The 20474-nt window shown below is 40.8% G+C and overlaps 1 protein-coding gene across 3 annotated transcripts in view; it reads right to left on the reverse strand.

Annotated features, from left to right (window-relative positions):
• Window positions 1-391: 391 nt before the first annotated feature.
• The window catches only part of uvrag (UV radiation resistance associated gene), a 334866-nt gene continuing 314783 nt past the window's right edge, over window positions 392-20474 (reverse strand). For all 3 annotated transcript variants that reach the window (XM_059646839.1, XM_048533001.2, XM_048533000.2), the window contains 2 exons: window positions 16783-16874; window positions 392-8210 (listed from right to left, as the gene is read on the reverse strand). In XM_059646839.1, coding sequence (XP_059502822.1) covers window positions 7526-8210; window positions 16783-16874 — 777 coding nt within the window. In that variant the 3' untranslated portion in view covers window positions 392-7525. The remainder of the gene's footprint in view (window positions 8211-16782; window positions 16875-20474) is intronic.

A 20474-nucleotide genomic window follows, 5' to 3' on the forward strand; every position in this document is an offset into this window, starting at 1 on the left:
TGGAAGGGGGCTCATGGTTTTCAAAAATGATCCAGTTTGAAAAGACTGTTTTGCATAGTTTAGCTAAACAGCAACAAGGGGCCATTAATTCTACAGCGATATCCTGTCAAAGGAGGAAGTTAGATTATTTGTTTTCCCTGCAACAGTACTTGGGACATGTGAATTTCTTTGTATAAAAGCTGCCGTGCTGGTGGTGTGGTGGGAGGGGAGTGCACTGGAAATTGCATAATTTCAAAGGACTTCATATGGAGCCAATTTAAAAAAAGTCAACAGCAAACAGCTCTAGTTGCAGAGCTGGAACCTGCACGTGATTTATAATATTCTATGACAAAAGGCATCATGGAGATCCCACTTAAAATATACAAATCATTTAATTGCCAGACCTCCACATTGTTAAATCAGTGCAAATGTAAAAGATACTAGCTCTTTCAAATCATGAAGAATTGCAGCTTGAATGTCGTAACAACATGATAAACATCTTAGAAATAACATTCACTAAAACAGCATTTAGAAATGTAGCCCGTTCATTACACAACAAAGAAACAGAACACAACATAAGGATTGTGGTTACGTAATTAGATGAGGGAAACCAAAGGCTGGATAAGTGATCCAGAGTAACACATTCAAACCCCATTATGCCAGTTTAAGAGTTTGACAATGAAGCTGTTGACTTGCGGTTTATCGATGCTGTCTGGGGAAGAAAATCGGCTGTCTTTTCCTGGTCTGACTGGTATGAGACTCCAAACCCAGAACAATGTGGCTGACTCTCAAATGCCCTCCGAAATAGCCACTCATGCCAGCCAGTTGTAGTGAAGCCAGCAACCCATGGGCTATTAAGGATAGACAATACATGCTTGTGACACATTCGGTGAACAAAAACATCTAAAACCAATACAGTTAGCTTTTAATTGCCCTCTGAAGCTGCTTGACAAGTAATTCAGGGATAGACAATAAATGCCAGTGATAACCACATCCTGAAACAGAATTTTGGAAGATTGAGGAATCACACAGATAATGGTAAAACAATGTTTTATTCAATTTTGCTTACCAGAATTTTTTCAGTGACACTTGAATCATTAGCAAGTATGTGAATACGTTTTGCAAATGATTGCATCCATTTACTGCTTGCATTTGGAGTAATTAATTAAATAAACTGATTTTTTTTCTTTAATAAATAGAAACAAGGAAAAGATTAAAAGGAAATGTGTGAAAAGGGTGAGTGGGGATGTCAGGATAAAAGGAGCATGTAGCTACGAATTGTTCAGCAGTGATTTTGGCAAAAATGCCAGTGTGATGAAATAGGCAAACTTCAAACCCATACGGTACTTGCTCTGTACATCAATACATTGTCTTTGTTCTGCTGCTTCATTCAGAGATCAGATTCGCAGACAGTTCTAATTAACACATCATTACGAAGCACGCATTTAACAGTTCATGACAGTGGAGCAACCCCATTCAGTGTTTCACCGCAAACCCCCCACCATGTCAAACAGGTGTGTCACAGCATTTCAAAACAGGATAGCTAAGGTACACACAGTTGGCTCAGCAATGTTTCTTCCAGCTCAACACAGAGACACAAACGATTTTATGTTCCCTCCTGCGCAGATGACCCAAACAAACAAACAAACAAACAATCTTGTGGTTCCTATCTCCCATTCTGTGTCCAGTTCAGTTGACTGTGTCCACTTTCTTGCTCCTCCCTTGCTCACTCATACAAAATGAATTGAATGAAGTCTACCCCGAAATGAGCTTCAATTTGATGTTGAGATAACCCCTGCACACATGCCTTGAGCAAATGTTCAGAACCTTTTATGTAGTGCAGCAAGGGGACGACAGCTTTGGAAGCAAAGCTCCCAGATTGAGGGCTGGGAGGTCTGGAATTGGTTACGTTGCCTTAACGACTGCTTGCACTTTGAGAAACATGAACTTGGCCAAACCCCATTAGCTGTTGGGTTTGCTCATATGAGCGGGGAAATGCAAGGGTAGAGAGAGAACAAAGTCACCTCAACTGAAATAAGTGCATAAGATCAAAGGAAACTAAATGATATTGGGCTTGAAAGTCAATCATCAGCCTGTAGAGTGAGACATCAAAACTGACGTATTAATAATGTGCAAGACGTGGATGGCTAACTGGAACTGAAGGTTAAGTCTTCAGGACATTGCTGCAAGTTGACACTGGGATATATAGGAAATAAATTTTACATTTTAATCATTGGTTTGAACATGCTTGCATTTTATATATGAAAATAGTGGAGATGGGGTGAGGGAAGAGGATCTTTATGAATTGACAGTCATGAAGCCCCCACACCAGGCAATGAAAAGTCTGCTTGCTTTTTTAGTTGCAGAGAGGCTGTGAATTGAGGGGACTGACTCGTTAAGTGATGGGGGCATGTGGGGTGGGCAGTTCAGGGGCATCTGATCAAATCTCTCCAGAGAATGACCAATCTGAGATGGAGATACTGTGCAAAAGCCAAGCAACCCGGTGAGGGGAATCCAGAATAATCTCGGTACAGCAGGTCAGAAACTTTCATTTAGAATCTCTGCAGCTGGAAGCCAGTTAAGGAAAACATACAGGTCAGATTTTGGAATCGGCACCAATTTGAAACCTTGTGATGTTCAGTATGGCACAAATCCAACAGCTGTGCAGCACACTATCACTAGTACAGGAAGTGCCAGACAGATTTCTGCCTCAAATTTGAGAAGAATATACATATGAAAATCAAGAAAAGTTGATTCAACACCTTGCCTCTTCCACAGTTAACAGCCATTGCTGTTCTTGACCACCTCCTGCTTTTGATGGGAGGAAAAGTTTATTTTTTCAATTAGTAATACCATGAATAAAATGAAAGCTCAGGAGAGAAGGTGACTACTGTTTGCTCTTTAACAGGTCGTGGGCAGTTAGGATGCGTGCTAGTACCTGATTTGAAATACATGCACCATGGAGCAGGTTTAATTGAAAGGGATAAGACAGGCCATATTTAACAGAAGGGGAAAAGAAGATTAACGCAATTAGTCCTCAGTGTTGAATTGAAGCTTCTAGGCCAGTCTTTCTACTGTGTACAATGCGAAATTTAAGACACCATTAAGTACAGAAGGATGTTAAGCAACTTGAAGTTCTGAACCAATCCATAAAAAATAAAGCTATTATTCCATGAAATCAGATCTCATGGTGACCATTCTCTAAAGTTCCCGGTAAGTGACACCGTTAACTGTCGGAACAGATATAAACGAGAAACATCCGCTGAAGTATACAGGTGATTGACAGAACTACAGCAAAAATGAAGAGAATGCATTGGTGGAAGACACCAGCTAGTTTTAAATGTGGGGTTTCCTATCCTCTTGTTATTTCCATTCAATTTAAGGAGCAATAGGGTGAAGACAGCATAGCTCAATATTACATCAGTCACCCTTACTTTATTAATATATAACCTCAGCCACCCCTCCCGTTACAATGAATAGATTTCAGGAATGCAGCTTTAACATCATACTTATCTAAACTGTTCAATTATTCCAAGACATCGCATCAAAAAGCATATGGCGAGCTCCCAAGGCGAAAATTGAAGGATTCAGAAATTTTACATCATTTCAAAATAACTCTACCCTGTAACATCATTGCACATATTCTCTTTGGCAAACATGGGAGGTCACAATCTCTCAGTTCCAGTAAATAGGGGATCTCACTCTTATGTAGTCTACTGAAAGTAACAGATGGAGCTTGAAGTCCTGATTGTAATGTTAATGAGGGGAAAGGGTAAAGTTAAGTGCTCTTTCCCTCTCTTTGTACCTCAAGTATTTCTGAATATCACACTGGGTTGCTTTTTATTGTTGGTGATTTTGAGCTATGTTAAATTTTATTATAAACCACACAAAGTTCACTATACACTAACAGTGCCTTCTCCACGATTCCAACTCCAGGCATCTTCCCACAGCTTCTTTCAACTAACTGTTAAGATGTGGACCCCCTAACCATTCTGGAATAAGTCACCAACATACAAAACATCGACCACCAGGACCTAAAAGCCACTAGAAGAACACTCGTTATCCTAATTATTTGAAATCTGCATGAAGACGTTCACACTCACTACATCAACCAATGGAACTATCCATCTCTAATCAGCATGGTGCAATTCACAAAATAAGAACTACAATTTTGGACATGAGTGGCCAGAAGTCAAGGGGAACCATAGTACTGAAGTAGGTTACAAGGGAATGTAGGATATGGTGTTTGAATGATGCAAAGCACAAAAACCTAAGAATGTTATCAATGTTATCACAAATCCTCAAACAAAATGCAAGTTTGTAATGCTTGAACTATGAATTAGCACATCACTTCCATCCTAATAACGCCAGGAATGGGCAGCATGCCCCTGCATCTGAACCATCTTATGTGCTGCCAGAGCTAAATGATGCAGACATTACCACAATGAGATTACAGGCTTTATTTACAATTTCTAAGAAAATGACTCCATCATAACAATGTCCTTGTTGCTTAACTAACTTGTTGGTGGCAGCTTTAACTGTAGGAGATAGTTATTGGTTACATTTGGATCGTATCCAAGCATTACACTATGAATGGTTGGAAGAGGGTATTTTGAATAGGGGCAAATTTCTGCGAATAGGTTCTTGACGTATATGCAGAATGAACATGGATCATACTCGGCTGGTTAAAGCAAGAAGGTGTCAGTGCACAGTTTCAAGCATGTGCGAAGCTGAGCTCAAATATCACCTCTGGTGCCGGAAGTCTGGACTGGGACTGAATACCAATTTGAGCACCAGCTTTCCCAGGGGATACTGTCAGCGTAAATTAGCAGTCACTATAATTAGTCACCAGTGGAAATTCAAAGTGTCAATGAATCAATCAACACATTAAAGTGATGGGTGAGGTTTTTAAGATATGAAAATAAAATGTGCTCCCACAACAAAACTGGCAAAATTAAAAAAAACAAAAAACTCACGGTGGAGTATTGTGAAGAGGTACTGAACCATTTAAGAAACATAAGACGGTCCACTGAAGAAATGGCCCTGGTTATGGAAATGCAACTGTCAAGGTAAAGATTCAGTATCTTATTGATTTAAGTTCTCTGAAAAATTACTGAGAGAGACCTGGAGACCTCATGCACGCATGTCACAAAATAGGAACCAAGAGTCATGATGTTTGCAAAGACAAGGAACACATTAGCACCTTAGTATGTCACTGCCTCAAAATGAAAACACCGAGACAATTATTATTTTAACCTTTCCCACCCGACTTGCTCGTATCATCAGGGTGGAGCTTGTGTATCGTGCAGCATTTCACCACAAATGATTTCTAGCACCAGTCTGCTCAGCCAATAACTATCAATGTGATGCTTATTTAAATTAGAGCCGTACCAACACTGTGAATCAATACAACAATAAAAGGTTATAGTACTGACGAAACTGAAATAAACGCATTCATTATATTTATATTTTTAATGCTGTGTTTACCTGTCTTTCTGACAAATTGTCAATTAATGCTCTGTTGAATGGCCACTCTTTGCAATGCTACACTATGATCACAGGGTCCTACAAGCAGCATTTCAGTTACTCTACTGTTGGTTTTTGTTGAGGGGGGGGGGGGGGTGCTTAGGTGGGTGTGAGCAGCAGAAAGGTGGCCTTCACTCTCCCAGAGAACCAGGTTGTTTTAATTTAATGTGGTCTTCTGACATGCAAGGAGGCGAGGACAACGCACCTCCCTCAGGAACACAAAACACCGAATTCATAGCTCATTTCCCAACATATGCAAAGGGCATGCTGCTGCAACAAGTAGGCTCCCAAAGGCAGTGGTTGGGCAGGGAAACTGCAATATATATTACGCTCTGGTCAATAGCATCAGCATTACAACTAAAAGAAAGTGTCAGTGGGAAATGAGCTAGAAGAGATTCCAGTTCAAAGACTGCACAACGAGTTAATACTTGAATGCAATGATTTGTTTAATTCTTTGCAATGGGTCAATGTTTGGGTCACCAAATGCTTTATTCACTTAGCCTCTGGATCTTCAGTGACTTATATTTTAGCTTTATGCTTAAAGCGAGGGAGAGGAAGGGAGAAAAAAAAACTCAAGACTGATTGAATTCTTTGTATGAAGTAATGGGAGCTATTAATTTTAAATGAAAAATGTCTTTGTTATCTTAGCAAGCTTACTCCAGTGCAACTTAATCCCAGCTGCTACCGCATTCAGTGCAGATCAAATCCAACTGGGCTACATAAGTAACTTTTAAAATTAATTATTCCTTCAATAATTTTAACAATGCCAGAAAAATAGTGATTGCATTTCTCATCTAAACTGGTATTCTTTGAACAAGTCCAAAATAGGTAGGAAGCAGTGCTGAACTTTGGGCCACCTGGGCAACAGGTCGAGACACAGGTAAGCTAGAGAAGCAGAAGAACAGTTTCCTACAGCTGGTGTGCCAAAATGTAAGTGCCCACACTTTAAAATATTAGGTCTATTAAACAATATTTCAGAAGCTCAATTCAGAATAAATTGAAGATTTTTTTTGTAAGTGAAGAATTGGAAGGGAAATGGTGAGGAGCTTAAAGTCAGTGAATAACCAATTCACTTTTAAGTTCTAAATAATCAGTTCAGAGTATTTTCCCTGATTTAGTTTGTAGGCAGATGAAGGCCGTGAAGGATAGAAATTCAGACTAAAATCAACAGCTAAATTGTACCTGAGCCGCACAACGTGTTATCAAAAAATAGCAAAAATAGGTAGTATATGGCAACTTAAATTCAACCATACGCACTTGATATTTTGAGGCTCTTAGTCAGGACTCTGTCACTCTCCGCAAAATTGTTTCTGCCAAGTTAGATTTTAACTTGCGGCACTTCCAGCCTTTTTTTTTTCAACCTCATCCACCCCCCATTACAATGAATCGATTTCAGGAATGCAGCTTTAACATCATACTTATCTAAACTGTTCGATTATTCCAGGACATCTCATCAAAACGCATATGGCAAGCTCCCAATCTAAGGAGAAAACTGAAGTATTCAGAAATTTCACATCATTTCAAAACAACTCTATCCCGTAATATCATTGCACATATTCTGTTTGGCAAACATGGGAGGTCGCAATCTCTCAGTTCCAGTAAAAAGGGATTCACTCCCCCCTGTTTTCTACCCCTCCAAGGAGGGATCAAATTCTGCAGTTATCAGGAAAGGACTGATTCTATTTGGTTGGGAAGGATGCCAGCTTGCAGGTCTGGTGGAGTATCATGAGAGGGTGATGCAAACATGCAGACATGGATGGCATGAAGTCAATCCACTAAGCCATGATCTACGTAAACTGCCCCATCTCATCTCTTACGCGAATGGATCTCCATCTGGGAGCCCAGCATTTACACTGCATCAGGTTTTGATCCTCATCTGCTTTCTCCATCTCACCACGAGAATAGCAACAATGTTGATAACTTCATTGTTACAAATCATCTCAGAAAGAAGTGCAATTTGCTCTTCCACTCCAGTTTATGTCTACATTCTGCTTCAATACTCGCGGCGGGCAGCATAGTCTCATTTCTCAGAGCCCTTACGATGCCGACGGAAGCTTGAGACATTCTCATTCAGTGCACAGATCCTCCTGGAGAACTCCTCAAATCCTTCAGCATCGAGCTCAGCCAAAACTTGGTCATCACTCTCTACTGCCACAGCGTGATCGACAGGAATGCAGAATCCTTCCAGCTGCTCATCTGAACTGAAGCCAGTGGCTTCCATGCCTATGATCTCTTCGGCCCGCTCAACAGAGCAGAAAACACTGCCACCCATGGGGTGGCTTAAGTCACCTGTTGGCATATTATTGGTGCTGCCAGTGTGCACACTGGGCATAGTCATTCCATTCACCTCAGATGGCTGCTCAGTGATAACCTCTTGTGGCTGGGCCGTTTCATAAACCACACCATTTTCATTGCTATGCATTTCATCCTCCTGATCTCCACCTTTAAAGGAATCATCTGAAACTTCCAATGCTGAAGTAGTATGCACTTTGCTATCACCTTCTGGTTGTGCCTGAAGGGTTACAGCATGAGTTATTGCAGTGTTGTAGCTTGGGGGCTGTTCTTGTTCAGAGTTTCCATGTGACTGTCTCCAAGCCCTTTCTGGAGAAGCAGCCCCTCTACTGTGGAAAGCTGTATCTGATCCTGCAGATGTGCTCGTCACATGCCTTCGAGGTACAGGAATTGCACTAGATAGAGGTCGATCGCTTCAAAGAGGGGAATAAAAGAATCAATTAATTTGGAATACACAAGATCTACCAATCATATAATTTTGCTACATTATCACAACAATAACTTGCATTTACAGAGCTGTTTCAAAAGCATCTTAAAGCACTTCACAGGAGCAAAGCTGAACCCAATGTACTAGGAAATATTAAGCCACAGTTGATCAGAGATAGGTTTTAAGAAGCACTAAGATGAAAGGAAGATACAAAGACAGAGCATTAGATAGGAAATTCTACAGCTTAGGGCCTGAGTTACTGAGGACATGGAGTCCCACGTTGAAACAATCAAGGACAGGGATGTTCAAGAGGGTATAACTAATGGACCTCAGGGATCTTGGAAAATTCTGGGACTGGGGATAACAAGATTGTGAAGAGATTTGAAAGCAAGGATGAGAATGTTAAAAAAATCATTAGGTTACTAGATTAGGGAGCATAATGCTCTTGGGTAAATGGGTTCATTTTGGGCATTAACAGTTGTGTTTTGCATGCATAGTCATTTCTATCCATCATCTCAAAAACATTAATTTGTTTGAGTACACTTAAAACAAAAGTTAGGCTATTCAAAAACAACTAACTTCACTACATCATTGTTGTGCAACAACAGTAGTCAGTTTCCTCCACAAAACAATTAACAATGTCAGGTGAAAACCAAAAGAACTGCAGATGCTGTACATCAGGAGCAAAAACAGAAGTTGCTGTAAAAGCTCAGCAGGTCTGGTAGCATCTGTCAAAAAAAAATCAGTTAACATTGAGTCCAGTAACCCTTCCACAGAACAATGTCAAGTCTATGTTTGCATTTCAGTAAGCGAATTATGTGCATGGCTATCCCAGATGGGTAGTGACGAGATGAAAAGTTGCAAGTATTATAAAGGACTTCCTCTATCTCACGAATTCCAGATGATTTCCACCTTCACGGTAGTGCTTTGGTCATCTCATTTAGACAAGCATTTGAGAAAGGAATATAGATTGTTAAAAAATTTGATCTATTCAATGAGAAAAGGTGGAAGGAGCTCAAGGGGAACATGACACCTTGAGTGTTATGTGCAATTTTGGTGTCCTAGTCTGAAGGAGGACATTGTTTCTCTTGACAGAATCCAGAAAAGGTTTATCAGACCTATTTCCAGGATGGCAGGACTGACGTTTGAAGAAAGACCGGAACAACCGGAATTCAGAACTAGGGGTCAAGGTCCAAGAATAAGGGCTAGGCCATTCAGGACTGAGAGGACGACAAAATTTCTTCACTCTGAATGGTGAACTTATGGAATTCTCTCTCACAAAAAACATTTGGGGCCAGTTCATTAGATACATTCAAGAGGGAGCTGGATGGGCCCATTGAGGTTAAAGCGGTCAAGAGACATGGAGGTAAAATGAGAATGGGATACTGAAATTGCACGATCAACTACGTTCATACTGAATGATAGCACAGACTCAGAGCTGAATGGCTTACTCATGGACCTATTTTCTATGTTTCTACAAACTCCAGTACGAACTGGCTGGATCTGTTTGTGCTCTACAATCCAAACAGCCATATGCATTGAAACAAAAATAATAGTAGTTGAACATTTGGACCTTTGAGCCTGTTCTGCCTTCAATATGGTCACATCTGGTCATCCAACTCTATATCCTGGTCATCCAACTCTATACCCTGGTCATCCAACTCTATACCCTGGTCATCCAACTCTATACCCTGGTCATCCAACTCTATACCCTGGTCATCCAACTCTACCCTGGTCACACATTTTCCCAAACCTTGTGATCCCCTTATCCCCAAGAACTATATCTAACTCCTTCTTGAAAACATTCAATGTTCTGGCCTCAGATCTTTTCTGTACCAAAGGTTCGCCTATTGTCTCAGTGAAAAAATTTCTCAACGGTCTGAAATGGCTCATCCTGTATGCTTAAGACTTTGGTCCCTGGTTCTAGACACTGTAGTCATCAGGAAATCCATCCTTCTTTTATCCTGTCTTGTCCTGTTAGAATCTTACATGTTTCTATGAGATTGCCCCTCATTCTTCTCAACACCAGTGAATATGGCTCTAACTGACCCAGCTCTCTTCACGTCAGTCCTCCCACTCCAAGACTCACTCTTGTAGTGACATGTCTCATTTAAACATTTACAGTTATTGTAAGGGGATTTCTCTATCTACTATCACTGCCCAGCTATATGGGAAACATTAGAAATCCCACAGGCTGGGAAATTACACAGAAAACCACAGATAAAGCCTCATAAAAACAGCAAGTCAACATTATTAACAACAGCTGGCTGCCCCTGCAGCGCAAGCAGAAAATCCGAAATCTATTCCTGGGCCATATTCGTTATTTCTACAAACAGGTTTAGCCTGCTTCATTTTTAATGAATGTTTACTCTCTTCTTCCACTTTATCATTTGTCAAAACACAGGGAAGCACAATCAATGATAACAGAGTCCAGTTTAGCCAGGTATTTTTGGATGGGAATGGATGGTGGAAGTTCACTATGATTTGCTGAATGTTGGCATCTCAAGCAAAATAAAAGCTGCTCAGTTGATCTTGTTCTGATATTTTTGTTGAAGTGGCCAAGTTTATTTGCATCAGGAGTTGACTCTCATCAGTCTTCCTCTCCCCACAAAGATCTTGAAATATTTAGGCTGGTCAGTGAGTCCAGACTAGCAGATGCCCTATTAAAAACTACATAGACAACACCTACTACACGACCCTGATTAATTCTCCCTGTTATTTGCTAAAAATTAAATTGTTATTAAGAGACAGTCTTCTCTTAACAAGAGGCTTACTTTCCTTGATTAATTTGTGCCCAAGTGACAGTTTACGCTGTATCAGAATTAATCCAATATTTTGTCAATCATTAAGTCAGGCTGACTGGCTTACAATTATTTGGCCTACACATTGTTTAAAAAGGGTATCAAGTATAATATTTACAGACCTCCAATCCACTGGAATGTTTCCTTTATTTGGTGAGGAACGCTCCAAGAATTCTAACAGAGTTGTCAGGCATGAAGAAGCTGCACTGACTCAGCCCTGTTTTACCACAAAGATTTCCAAGTACTTCACAACCTCATCCTCCATAATGGACTCAGGTCTTACCAAAGACCATGGTCAGGCTAACCAGCCTGTGTTCTGCCTCCTTCCCTTCTTAAACAGGGTGTTACATTAGCCATTTTCCAGTCTTCTGTGACCCTCCCTGACTCCAGTGATTCCTGAAAGATCACCAGCATACCTCTACAATCTCGTCAGCTATTTGCTTCAGAACCCTGAGCTGTAGTCCATCCAGTCCGGGTGATTTATCTACTTTCTGGCCTTTCAGCTTCCCATGCACCTTCTCCTTCGTGTTGGCCACTGCTCTCACTTCTACCCCCAACTCTCAAAGTTCTGGTATGCTGCTGGTGTTGACCACTGTGAAAACTGATACAAAGTAACTGCTCAGTTCCTCTGCCAATTCTCCAGTCTCATTTTCCAGTGGTCTAAAGTTCACTTTTCTCTCTCACCTTTAGGATAGCAAACATCTTTCATAATCTTTTTCTTTTATATTATTAGTTAAATTATGCTCATATTTCATCTTCTGCCCCCACATTGCTCTTTCAGTTTTCCTCTGCTGGCTTTTAAAAGTTTCCAATCCTCTGGCTTGCCACTAACCTTCACCATATCACATGCTTTCTCTTTTGCTTTTACACTGTCCCTGACTTCCCTTATCAGCCATGGTTGCCTCATCCTCTGCCTATTTTGTTTCTTCTTCCTTAGGATGGATTTCTAATGTACCCCCCTACCAACCCCGAATTAGCCCCCGAAACTCCTGCAATTGCTGCTCTGCCATCTTCCCCGCTAGGCTTCCCTTCCGATCAACACTGGTCAGCTTCTCCCTCAAGTGTTCATAGTTACCTTAATGTTACATCATGAGGGCATTCACCCTGGACCTTTCAAGTGTATACAGTCTGGCGTGAAGACATAAACCTTCAAATCATTTTACAAAGTACTGAGAGCTGTATCCTAGTGCGGTAACCTGCAAGGCTACGGACCAGCTGCTGGAAGATGGGACTAGAATCAACAGCTACTCGTTTATTTCAAATGACATAGACATAATGAGCTGAACAGCTTCTTTTTGCGCTGTAACTTTTATACAGTTCGGATATGTTGAGTGCACGCCTTGAGCTGCAGTAACTCCAAATCAAAATTTGACATGCTTGGCAAATATTTCTTCTCCAACAGCAATGTTTAATCCAAAACAAGGTCTCCGAGTACACATCTGAACTACATTTGCTCAGAAGATCATTATTCAAACTGAGCATTTGTTGGCACAATCTTTAGTCAAGTGCTTTGACGGAAAGTGTATTGTTTTAGTTTATTGTTTAGTGGTGTACACAACTTCAAAACTGAGACAAAAGCTCAGTATCGTTTTTGTAAAATATACATACATGTGAACCACTTCCTCAGACTGAACACACCAGAATCATGACTTGTAATCTCCCACTAACGTACATGAAAAGATTATCTGTCTTTACTTTTATCATGGCACCAGTAGCTGTCAAAATATTTTGCCCATCTTTAGCCATCCTTGAGGGGGTAGTGCCTTGCTATTATCTTGAGCTACTACAGCCTGTGCAGCGAAGTACACCCACACTGCAGTTAGCAGTGGAGTTTAAGGATTTTGATGCTGTGATAATGAACCAATATAATTCCAAGACAGGATGGCGTGTGGCTTAGATGGAAACTTGCAGGTGGTGTCCTATTATATCTACCATACTTGCCCTTTGAGGCGCTGGAGGTCAGGGGAAGATGCTGTGGAAGGAGCCTAGAGAGTTGCAGCAAAACGCAGCCATAGTGGAATGGTGGCAGGAGGTCCTGAATGCAATGTAGAAACTCATGTTGACCAGGTTACCAGAATACCCCAGTTCTTAAAACAACCTGTCCTAGACCCTTGTTCTTTGATCAGAGGGAACAGACTGGATTTTCTCATTCCAGCGCAAAAACCCAGCATTTCTGAAGTTGTAGAATTCACTCAGTCCAATGCTCAGAGTATCAGCCTAGGTTTTGTGCGGAGATATCTGATGTAAGATTAGAACCTCCAGCATTATGATTGAGAGGTGAGAGTACTGCCATTGAGCTAAGACCAACACAATGAGAAGTATTAAAGGCTTGCTGTAAATAATCAAACTCTATTAGGTTTTGTGTTTTATAAATGTACATTATTGCATACTGGTACACAGTACTAAATAGCTTCAGTTACTGCACAAACTTCAACATTGCATTTTTATGGAATGCAGCATAGAATTTGATTGAACAACATAGACCAACTCCTCACTGATGCCTGCACAACGCTTTAAGTACAGATGAGGGGCATTAAACCTCAATATTACGTAACCAAATCTTAAATGCAACACATTAGAATTTACACTTTCATAAAACCAATGTTAATTCAGATGTTAAACTGAGAAACGAGGCAAAGTAACATGTAAATGCAGTTACTGTCACAAAGAGGCGTTGTACAGTTGAGGCAACTTGCCCACTGGAAATTCTCAACCTCACATCAGACTGCAACATACCAAGATCTACAATCTTTTGTGGCAAGGGATGGTCGAGAGACAAATGGGGGGGGTGGAAACTGAAGTTAATACGGAGCCACACTGTTTCAACTGAGTGGTATGAATAATACCATTGCCAGAGAAATAGTTTCAGGTTTCCTACTTAGTCATACATAAAAATTGTTTTCATGATAACATTCACCTGGAAAAATTTCGCCAGGAGAAGTGATAAAACCTTCCGTTCACTAAGACAACGTGCGAAAGTACAGGAAACTTAAGGGAATGGCCTTTTTCAGGAAATATTTCTCCTGTTAAAAATAAGCAGGCAGCTTCTCCAATAATAAACTGTAATGTACATTAAACCCTGATCTTAATGGGATTTTGCGGTATGCAAACTAACCATTGAACCTATCTACCGAACAGTCTATGCACTTCAAAGCCAGTCATTGCTTGTGAAGTGCTATGAGATGTTTGAGAGATGTGATAAAGTACGTATCGATTCAAAGCTATCTAACATTCAGAAACAAGTTTTTCAAACCCGCATGTACCAGTTCCTTACCTATTTAAACAAATGTTGACAGAGCACTGAAACAATTCAGGTAGCTTTAAAAGAAAGCGGTATTGTGCACTTAAGGCTTTCAGTATAAAAGAACAATCTGCAATAGACTGCCATTTATTAGCAAACAGTTCATGCATTCCATTAAACTCTCAAACGAGACAACAGTCGTATGGACAAGAGAAAGTGAAGCACAAGATCATTTAATTTATTGCTTCACAACTGCAGATGACAGAAAGCTGGGTCGAGAGGTGAACTATGAAGATGCAACAGAGATCCTTCAGTGTAATTTCGACAAATTGAGTAAGGGGAGCAAAACATAGCAGACGTACTATAACGTGGATAAATGTGAAGTTATCCACTCTGGTAGAAAGAACAGAAAGGCAGCTTATCTGAACGGCAATGGATTAGAATAGGGGTAGATGCAACAAGACCCTATTGCCCTTGTACACTTGCTATTGAAAGCAAGCGTGCAGGTGCAACAGACAGGGAAGGTGAGAAATGATTTGTTGTCCTTCAGTGAGACGAGGAGTACAGGAACAGGGATGTCTTGCTGCAATTGCTCAGGCCTTGGTGACTTAGGACTACAGTGCATAGATTTGGTCTCCTTTGCTACAGAATGCTCTTGCTATAGAGGGATGCAATGACTGTTTACCTGACTGGTTTCTGGGACGATGAGTCTTGTGGCATGGGAGTGTCATTGGCTGGGCCATCAATTACTACCTGTGCTGAGTTGCCCTTGAGATGGTTGTGGTGAGGTGCCTTTTGGAATTGCTGCAATCCACGTGCTGTAGGTGGACCCACAACATCCTTAGGGAGGGAATTTCATGATTTTGATACAGGGATGCTGAAGGAACAGCAATACATTTCCAAGTCTGGATGGTGAGTGGCTTGGAGGGGAATTTGAAGGTGCTCATGCTGCCCTTGTCCTTCAAGATGGAAGTGGTCATGGGCTTGGAGATGACATGTGAAGAGAGACTGGGTTATTTAGTACTTTATTCACTGGGATTTAGAAGAATGAGGGAAATCTCAGAAATGTACAATATTTTAACAGGATCAGACAGGGTAAATGCAGGAAAAATGCTCCTGATGCCCAGGAAATCTAGAACCAGGATTCACAGTCTAAGAACATGGGATAGATCATTTAGAAGTGAGATAAGTGTGGTGAGCCTGTGAAATTTTCTGCAACAGAAAGGGGTCAAGGCCAAAACAAACTCTTTCATGGAAGAGAGTGTGATCTAGCTCTTTGGCTAAGGGGATCAAAAGATATCAGGGAAAGCAGGAACAGGGGACTGAGTGGGATGATCAGCCATGATCATATCAACTGATAGAGCAGGCTGAATGGCTCCAACAGCCTAGTCTGCCTCCTATAGTCTATATTTCTAATGTTTTCACATTTCCAGTGCTAGGCATGGCAGAGCAGAGGTAAATTGTGCAACTTGCAAAAGGCAGCAGCACGGCAGACACAAAATGTGTGTCAGGGCTGATAGAAAACTGACAGACACTTGGAGTGGACAACAGATGCTCCTTGACACTGGCAGTTCACCTACCATTGATGTTCATTGCTGTGCCATGTCCAATGTACATATCAAGACAGACTGTGTATCTCTGCATTGACACAAAGGAAGTTTCTGCTTTGTGTGACAGCTGGACAAAGTGAGGCATTCAACAATGCAGAGTTAAAACCGCAGAGTTTTTACAAGGGAGAGAAACCACTTTTAACCCATCTGCTTATGCTAATTTATGCTCCACAGGAGCCTCCCCTCTCATCTTACTTCACCTCACCCCATCAACATACCTCTAGTACTTGATCAAGTTTCTCCTCAAATGAATCTATACTACCACCCCCACCACCAAGAAAATAAAACTAGAATCATGGAGGAAATTTATAGCAGAGCTTTTCTATGCAAAGAGTGAGAGTGTTTCGCAATAGGTCGTGAAGCAACAAATTAGATGCAAGGCTGCCAAAGTCCCAGACGACCATAGGGTTGCGCTCATTAGACAAATGCGACTGGAGGTGGTTTAGCCAGAGAATTTCAATGCCTCAGGCAAGGAGGGAGGTTGAGAAAGCAGGACTTTCCCAGTGAACTCAGCTTGTACAGAAATGGAATCTGCTCTGTTGGTGTCACTCTGCGTCGCCAACATGTTCTCCAGCCAACTGAGCTGACTGACCCCCATAATTTTGATGTAGACCACCAAAGGGCCAAGAGTCATCGAATAGGTTACCAAGGGCAGCAACTGATATATACAGTTCAAAATGGTAAATTGTCATCTTTGTGAAAAGAGAAGGAATTAAGGGTTTAAAAAGGGAGCTTGATCTGTTAACTAAAAAGGATATGTTTGCTGGGTATATATTTATTAGTTTTATAACTGTATTATCCTCTTTGACCAGATTTTGATTTTAATGTGACAAGCTGAATTTAATACCAAATCTTTAAACCCAATTTACCTTCAACAAGAATTTACTGCAACGTCTGGATACTTACCACCTCACCATTAGCCCTTGTTCCATGAAGCTTTTCAGGTTAGGCAATGTCTGTCGGAGATCTGGTGTGGATAGGCCATGCTGATATCTTAGCTGTAAATGCAAAGAGAAGGCTTATTATTTTCTTACTGTTGTAGCCTTCAACAATGCATTTTTCCCCAAATACAATTATGCAAAGCCCAGGCACAGAGTCAATCATGGGCTCTTCCACATGAAATCCCCTCCAAATGCCACAGGGTTATAGCTAGGGCTATCACAATGCTTATGGGCCATCACAATGCTTATGGGCCAATATTAGAAATATCAGAAAAAGGCAAAAAATTCACATTATTGTCGATAGATCACATATTCAAAATTCCATTTCATTCTACAGTGGGAATTAAGTTATTGATCATTCCAAAAGATACATTTACAACTAGAATATGAAATGTTGTACAGATTAGTTTACAAATCAAAGGAAGCCATGGGCAAACACTCATGGAACTCTGATCAGACTGTACCTCCGGCATGGTATCCAGTCTGGTCACTGAAACAGAAGGAATACATTCAAGTACTTGAAGGGCTGCACAGACAAGATCCTTAATGACAGCAGTTTAAGTTACAGTGGAAAAAATGTGTGTTTTCAACTGTGAACTTGTGAGTTGCAAAAACTGAGCCACACAAAAGATCAAGCCAAAGTAAATTGTGAGAAGATGACAACAAAATTTCAAGCAAGTTTTTATTTGCCAAGGGTAATTAATAGATGGAACAGCATCCTGGATAGAACAGTGAAATAGAAAACTTAATTATTTAAAAGGGGGCCCATTTCTGTTGTGTTTCTCATGATCTCAAATGACTCAATGCTGCACGGTCAGTTTCGTATTCACTTTTGTAATGCAGAAAATGCTCCATTTTATTTGAGCACAGCAAGATCCCACAGTATAGCTGGTAACCCCTTTGTAGGTGAACTAAGAAGCAGCAAATGATCTTCCTCATTTTCTTAAATGCATTCATGGAATGTATGCATTGCCAGCATGTCTGGCATTTATTGCCCCATCCCAAGCAGCTCTCAGAAAGGTGGCAACACCTTCTCAAATACAATGGTGTGGTTTGTCAGGCTATTTCAGAGAATAATTAACTCACTTACTCTACAACAGTTGGCTAATAGAGGCAACCAATACAGATTAGTGATCTTGACATTGATAGTTGAAGATGAGGGCTCTTGTAGTGCACTGGTAATGTTCCTAACTCTGAGCTAAGTAGTAATAGGAACTGCAGATGCTGGAGAATCCAAGACAAGGTGAGAAGCTGGATGAACACAACAGGTCAAGCAGCATCAGAAGAGCTGGAAAGCTGATGTTTCAGGCAGAGACCCTTCATCAGATGAAGGGTCTCAGCCCGAAATGTCAGCTTTCCTGCTCCTCTGATGCTGCTTGGCCTGCTGTGTTCATCTAGCTCCACATTTTGTTATCTCTGAGCTAAGAGGCCTGGGTTTATGTCCCACCCGCTCCAGAGGTGTGCAGTAACATCTTTGAACAAGTTGACCAGAAAATATTCTAACCTTGCTAGTTGAAGGTACATTATACCCAAGTGTTGACTGGCATTGCGTACTTACATTTTGATTTGGAGCTATGTTCCATGCAACTGAACCCTCTACCTACTATTTAGTTTGAAGACCAATCTCTGGGTCTAGTTTATATGATTCACCAGGATTCTGGTACGAGAATGATTAAGATGCAGTCCATCACATTGGCACATTACTGGGGAAAGAGGGAGCTGCCATGAATGCCATAATCCTACTGAATGGTGGAGCAGGCTTGAATCTTAGAGCCACACATTTATTGCTTTAATCTTATTGACTCTGTGCCAATTCACTTGTGGCTCAGGTAGTGATCAAGAGATTGACACCATTTTGGCTCTGCTTTTTAAATTTAGCCCCTAACTGCTCGTGTTCATTCAGCAGAACGTTTTCCCCCTCTTTCTACCTATACTGTTGGTATATATGTGATCCATGACAATCATAGAATAGAATCCCTACAGTATGGAAATAAGCCCTTCAGCTCAACAAGTCCACACCGACACTCAAGGCATCCCATCCAGACCCAGACTAGATCTTTTCCTTCCCGCTCCAAGTTCCTTTTCAACCCAGATGAAATAAGCTGAAACTGGGCAGCAGGCAAGTAACATAGCCTTCAGGACTTTTGATCCTGGCCACAGAGAACATTGTCTATTACCTTAGCAAAAAACCAAAAAGAACTGGAGATGCTGTAAATCAGAAACAAAAACTGAAATTGCTGGAAAAGTTACTGAATGCAAAATGTTAACTGATTTCTCCACACCGATGCAGCCAGGCCTGCTGAGCTTTTGCATCAATCTGTTTCTGTGTCTACTACCTTAACCGTACCATCACAAATTATGACATTACTCTTTATTCCTCCAACTTAAATAGCCGCCTATACCACGATGCAATGGTCAGTTTTCTTATCCACTCCAAATCCCCACAGGAAGCAAATATATCTTTGCAAAGGAGAGAGTGAAGAGTCATTACTCTGATAAGTTCAGATACCATCTGTGGGAAACACTACGTGAAGCCAGTTTGGTTTTAATTCTTCTGCTGCTGAACATACGTTCAAAATTGGCCACGAGTTAAGAGTGCACCAAAAATTTTCATGACAGGTCCTCAAACTGTGCCAAAGCCAGCAAATCACAGTTATTGTAGCTGTGTTATCCAGGCAAATGCAGTAGCTAACTTCTGCATTGCAAGGTACCACAAACAGCATTAACACAACTGAAACAGATTAACGCCCCTGTTGGTAGTTGAAGGTACCTAATACTTGTCCTGTATGTACACTTAGGAACTCTCACCATTAGCCAAAGCAGAATTAGCAACATGCCCTCTGTGCAAACAAGCTCCAAAGGACTGCCTTCCATTTATCACAGCTCTTAATATACTAATGCATAGTTTATGACTCCCTTAACAGTTTAGAAAAATCACCTCTTCTAATGGCTTGTCTCTCTTTGTAATGCACTTTTGATATGGTTCCCAAAGGCAATATAATTGAGAGCAGCTATTGTATTGGAGTCATTTTAAACTACAATAGTTCAAACTTCTGGCAAAAAAGTAAAGATGTGTAATTTCAGAGGCAAAGTCTTCAAAAAGTCCTTTGAGTAGTGAAGGTTAGGTAATGCGTAACATTGCTGCTTTCTAAATTTCAGAGCTGGAGTAGCTAAAACAGCCAAACATCTACAACTAAACACAAGCTGCATAGTTGGCACAAACACAACCTCAATAGGTTGGATATAGTTCACAAAAATCTAATGCAAGTTGGAATAGGCATGCCATCACGAGTGGCCAACTGTGACAATTGTGCCTCTGGGCAGATTTCCTACTTATACTAAAGCGTCTGGTTTGAAAACTTTCGGTGTTAAATTGTGATAAGAGTGAACATTTTAGAGCCCACATAGGCAAGGGTCAGAGTACAATTAAATAAATATTGTTAAGACTTGGAAATGAAAATACAGACATGCTTTTGAAAATCTGAAATTCGATGATCTTCTGTATTGGCTGTAAGCAAGGAACCCAACTCCTGAGTCAGTGTGACATTCGATACTGGCCGATGGTAAAGCAACTGCTCGCATTGCTTTACAAGTCACAAGATTGTAAAGTACCTGCATATTAATATTGACACATTTCAACCAGATGTTAGAGGAATT

Source organism: Stegostoma tigrinum, chromosome 6, assembly GCF_030684315.1.
Source record: "Stegostoma tigrinum isolate sSteTig4 chromosome 6, sSteTig4.hap1, whole genome shotgun sequence".
NCBI classification, from domain to species: domain Eukaryota; kingdom Metazoa; phylum Chordata; class Chondrichthyes; order Orectolobiformes; family Stegostomatidae; genus Stegostoma; species Stegostoma tigrinum.